Raw genomic sequence first — 3,508 nt, forward strand, 5'->3', positions numbered from 1 at the left:
TCCCCCAGAGGCTCTCCAGGTGTGCCTGCGCCTAATCTGTTTGTTTGATTAATGTCCACCAAGCCCAGGTTCCTAGGGCTGGTTTTCCTAACGCACTAGGTGCTGACACAGCACAGGTTGAGGTCAAAGTCTGTAGACCACACCACCCGCTTCCTCTGGAGTCCCCTGGGGCAGCAATCTCTAGGCAGGAGCAAAAGCCGCCTGGCCTCCGAGGGGCAATGAGGAAGCACAGAGTGTGAGATAAAAGGCCTCCAGGGTGCTATTAGCCTTGATCCGAGGCTGAAAAGACTATATTGGAGGAAATGTCTCCAAGTCCCCCACCCTGCCAATGACCTTCAGAAAGCCTTTCTCCAGGATACAGAGGGCCCTAACTCAGCAGCCTGGGGCTACAGGCCTTTGTTATAATGCACAACATCTTAGGGGGTGAGGGCCACATGGTGGGGGGGGGGCACTCTCATCCCCTGGTCCTGCCAGGAAGGACATCTATCTCATCTTCAACACAGGCTGCTCTACGACTCCCCGGATCCCTACTGGCCACCCCCTACCCACTCCCCCCCCCCCCCCCCCCCCCCCCCCCCCCCCACCCCCTACCAGGCCCACTCCTCTCCTATTCCCTACCCCTGGGGCAGCTGACAAGAAAGAAATGAGCCCCTGTGGTACAGAGAGAAGTGCACAGAACCAGGACTCAGGAGCTTTTGCTTTGCCTGTGGCTGATGGAATGACCTAGAACAATGCATCCTTGTCTCCACTATAGCAGAAGAACTTTGTGGATCTCCATGTTTCCTTCTCTTTCTGACATTTGTTGGTTCTACATTACTTAGGGCCTCAAAGGAGTCTTGCACTCTGGTGGGAGGGAGAGTCGAGGGCATCAGGAGAGCCGGGAGGTGGGAGGCTGCAATGTTGCAGCCTGGACAACACAGACCTTTCCTGGCCCCCTGGGAGTGAGCCCGGCCTGCTGTGGGGAGGGCCCCTGAATGCATGCTTGAGAACTGCTGCAGAAATTCACCACCCCCCACTGGGAGACAGGACCCCAGCCTGGGGTGGGGGGGGGTAGGCGGAGGGGGGAAGCCGCATCTCACCTGTCCTTCTCCGGGCTTAGCTGAGGCTTCTCTATCCATCTCAGCCCAGAAGTAAAATCCACCCGGACTTTTCTTTTTCTCTCTTTGAGATGCTGGTGTTTGGACACCTTCTAGCGTCTTCCCTCTAACCTTGAGACTGAGAAGGCAGCACCGGAGCGCTGGAAAGCAGCTGGGGCTATAGCCCCGGAAGCTTCAAGTGCGAGACGTAGTTGTGCCCCTCGCCCCTCCACACCTGCAGCAAGTCAGGGCACATCGGGCCTCGGCTTCTAGTTCTTGTAGGGGGGAGCCAGCCCTGGCTCCTTGTGGTCCTTCCTGTCACTTACTCTTGAAGAACTCTTCCAGGGGTGGTGACAGTGGCATCAAAGAAAACACACGGATCTCCGTTCTTCCACTTCTCATTTCCCCTCCAGTCCAGAGCCCCAGATTTTTCAGGATGCCCCAGTTTAGCTGACCCCTGTAGGGTGATGATGAGACAATCTGGGGAGGGGAGAAAATTCAGGAGAGGAATTCCCCTATGGTCTGGCTGGGCAGCTGGTGCCTTCTGCTGGCCTGACCCCTTAGGCTCCCAGGGAGAGCCGGTTCGGGTCACGGACTCCCTGCTCAACTGCATGCCTGACAGTTGCTAATTCATGCTCCAGCCAAAGCGCCGTCCAGGAAATGAGATGACCTCCACGGAAAGAGAGCACTGACACACGGGGCTCATCCCGAAGGAGGAAGGACAGCCGACAGGCTTAAACATAACCCCAACATTTTGCTTTGGGAAATATGTCATGGGTGGGCTCTTTTCCTCGTAAGGGATGTAATGCCTACCTCTGTTGGTTCTAAAAGAAGGTCCTCACCAGGGCCCCCAGAGAGCACCCTTGTGCCAGGTAGAAAGGACACGTCTCCTTTAGAAAAAGCAAGGCGGTTGACATCTTGTTGTGCAATAATTAGAGGTGGCAGCTTGTTTGGCTCATGCATTCACCCTTCCAGGTTTGGAAGACAGTTTGGGGGTAGGAGCTGTGTCCCCGAGAGCAATAGGAGAGGACAAAAAATAATACCGTGGGATGTCTGGCGTGTGGCTGGGACAAGGTGGTGTCGTGCACGTGTGTGTGCCAGATTCTGTGTGCACGGAGATGTGTGCTGCTACCCTGGGACTTGGTTAGAAGCTTCACATCTTCACCAACACCTATCGCCTCTCATATAAGTTAGAATACATCTACAAGGGAAAGGGCATCCCCTTAGCCGTGGCATGCTTAAGTAGCGCACAACCCGAAACACTGTGCATGGCGGCCCTGCTTATCCCCGGAACTGAATGGTGGAAAGAGAGGGTTAATACTTGGCCAGATTTTCCATTCCCAGCTCCTTCCGGAGCTGCGTGGTTGATCACACAGACTTTGGAGCCAGACTCCTTCCAAGTTAATATACCAGCCCTACTTTTTACTAGGAAAGCGATATGGGTAAGATTACTTATCCGTTTTAGCCCCTGTTTTCCTAATCTGAGAACAGGAGCTAATAGCACCTACCTCATAAATTATTTGGTGGATTAAGTGTGACAATCCATGTAATTTAACGTTCCTGGCATGTAGTAAAATATCGGTAAATGTTAGCTGATAATATTAATAGCTTAGCTTACAGCGACAGAGAGCAGGTGTGTTTTGATAATCAAACCCTCGAGAAAGGTCCTTTTTGGAGGTTTTCATCTATTCAGAGGCCTACCACTTTTCTTTATTCTTTCTTTTTTTCTTTTCTCTTTTTGGCCACTTGATCATTTTGGCATTTGAAAGATTAAAAATAAGTCAAGTTTTCTCAGGACATGTTTGGATCGATTTTGTATTTTTAAATAAATGTCGGGGCACCTGGGTGGCTCAGTCAGTTGAGTGTCTGACTTCAGCTCAGGTCATGATCTCGCGGCCTGTGGGTTTGAGCTCCGCCTTGGGCTCTGTGCTGACAGCTCGGGGCCTGGAGCCTGCTTCGGATTCTGTGTCTCCCTCCCTCTTTGCCTCTTCCCAGCTTGTGCTCTCCTCTCTCTCTCTCTCTCTTTCAATAATAAATAAATAAACTTTAAAAAAATTATTTAAAAAATCAATAAATGTTAGTCAAATCGTATTGTTTTATAAACAATGCAGTCATTTTACATCCTTAAGGATACCTTTTTCTAGTTTGTCTCCTTTTGAACACTTTGGAGACTTTTTGATTACTGAAGACATAAGCCATAATCAAGTTCAATTGGTTGTAAAGCACTAGGCCACTTTCCAGAGCACTGACCGAGAGCCAAGATGGCCCCCTGTCTGAAGGAGTATGGAAGAAAAAACTCTGCACTGGCTACTCTTTTTTTTTTTTTGAACGTTTATTTATTTTTGGGACAGAGAGAGACAGAGCATGAACGGGGGAGGGGCAGAGAGAGAGGGAGACACAGAATCGGAAACAGGCCCCAGGCTCCGAGCCAT

The 3,508-nt window shown here is 51.0% G+C and overlaps 1 protein-coding gene across 3 annotated transcripts in view; it reads right to left on the reverse strand.

Annotated features, from left to right (window-relative positions):
• FCAMR (Fc alpha and mu receptor) overlaps positions 1 to 1,492 on the reverse strand; it is a 13,070-nt gene extending 11,578 nt beyond the window's left edge. For all 3 annotated transcript variants that reach the window (XM_040463526.1, XM_040463527.1, XM_040463525.1), the window contains exon 1: positions 1,080 to 1,492. In XM_040463526.1, the coding sequence (XP_040319460.1) occupies positions 1,080 to 1,118 (39 nt within the window). In that variant the 5' untranslated portion in view covers positions 1,119 to 1,492. The remainder of the gene's footprint in view (positions 1 to 1,079) is intronic.
• Positions 1,493 to 3,508: the final 2,016 nt, after the last annotated feature.

The sequence above is a fragment of the Herpailurus yagouaroundi genome, unplaced genomic scaffold (genome assembly GCF_014898765.1).
Source record: "Herpailurus yagouaroundi ecotype Mexico unplaced genomic scaffold, PumYag 403, whole genome shotgun sequence".
Taxonomy (NCBI): domain Eukaryota; kingdom Metazoa; phylum Chordata; class Mammalia; order Carnivora; family Felidae; genus Herpailurus; species Herpailurus yagouaroundi.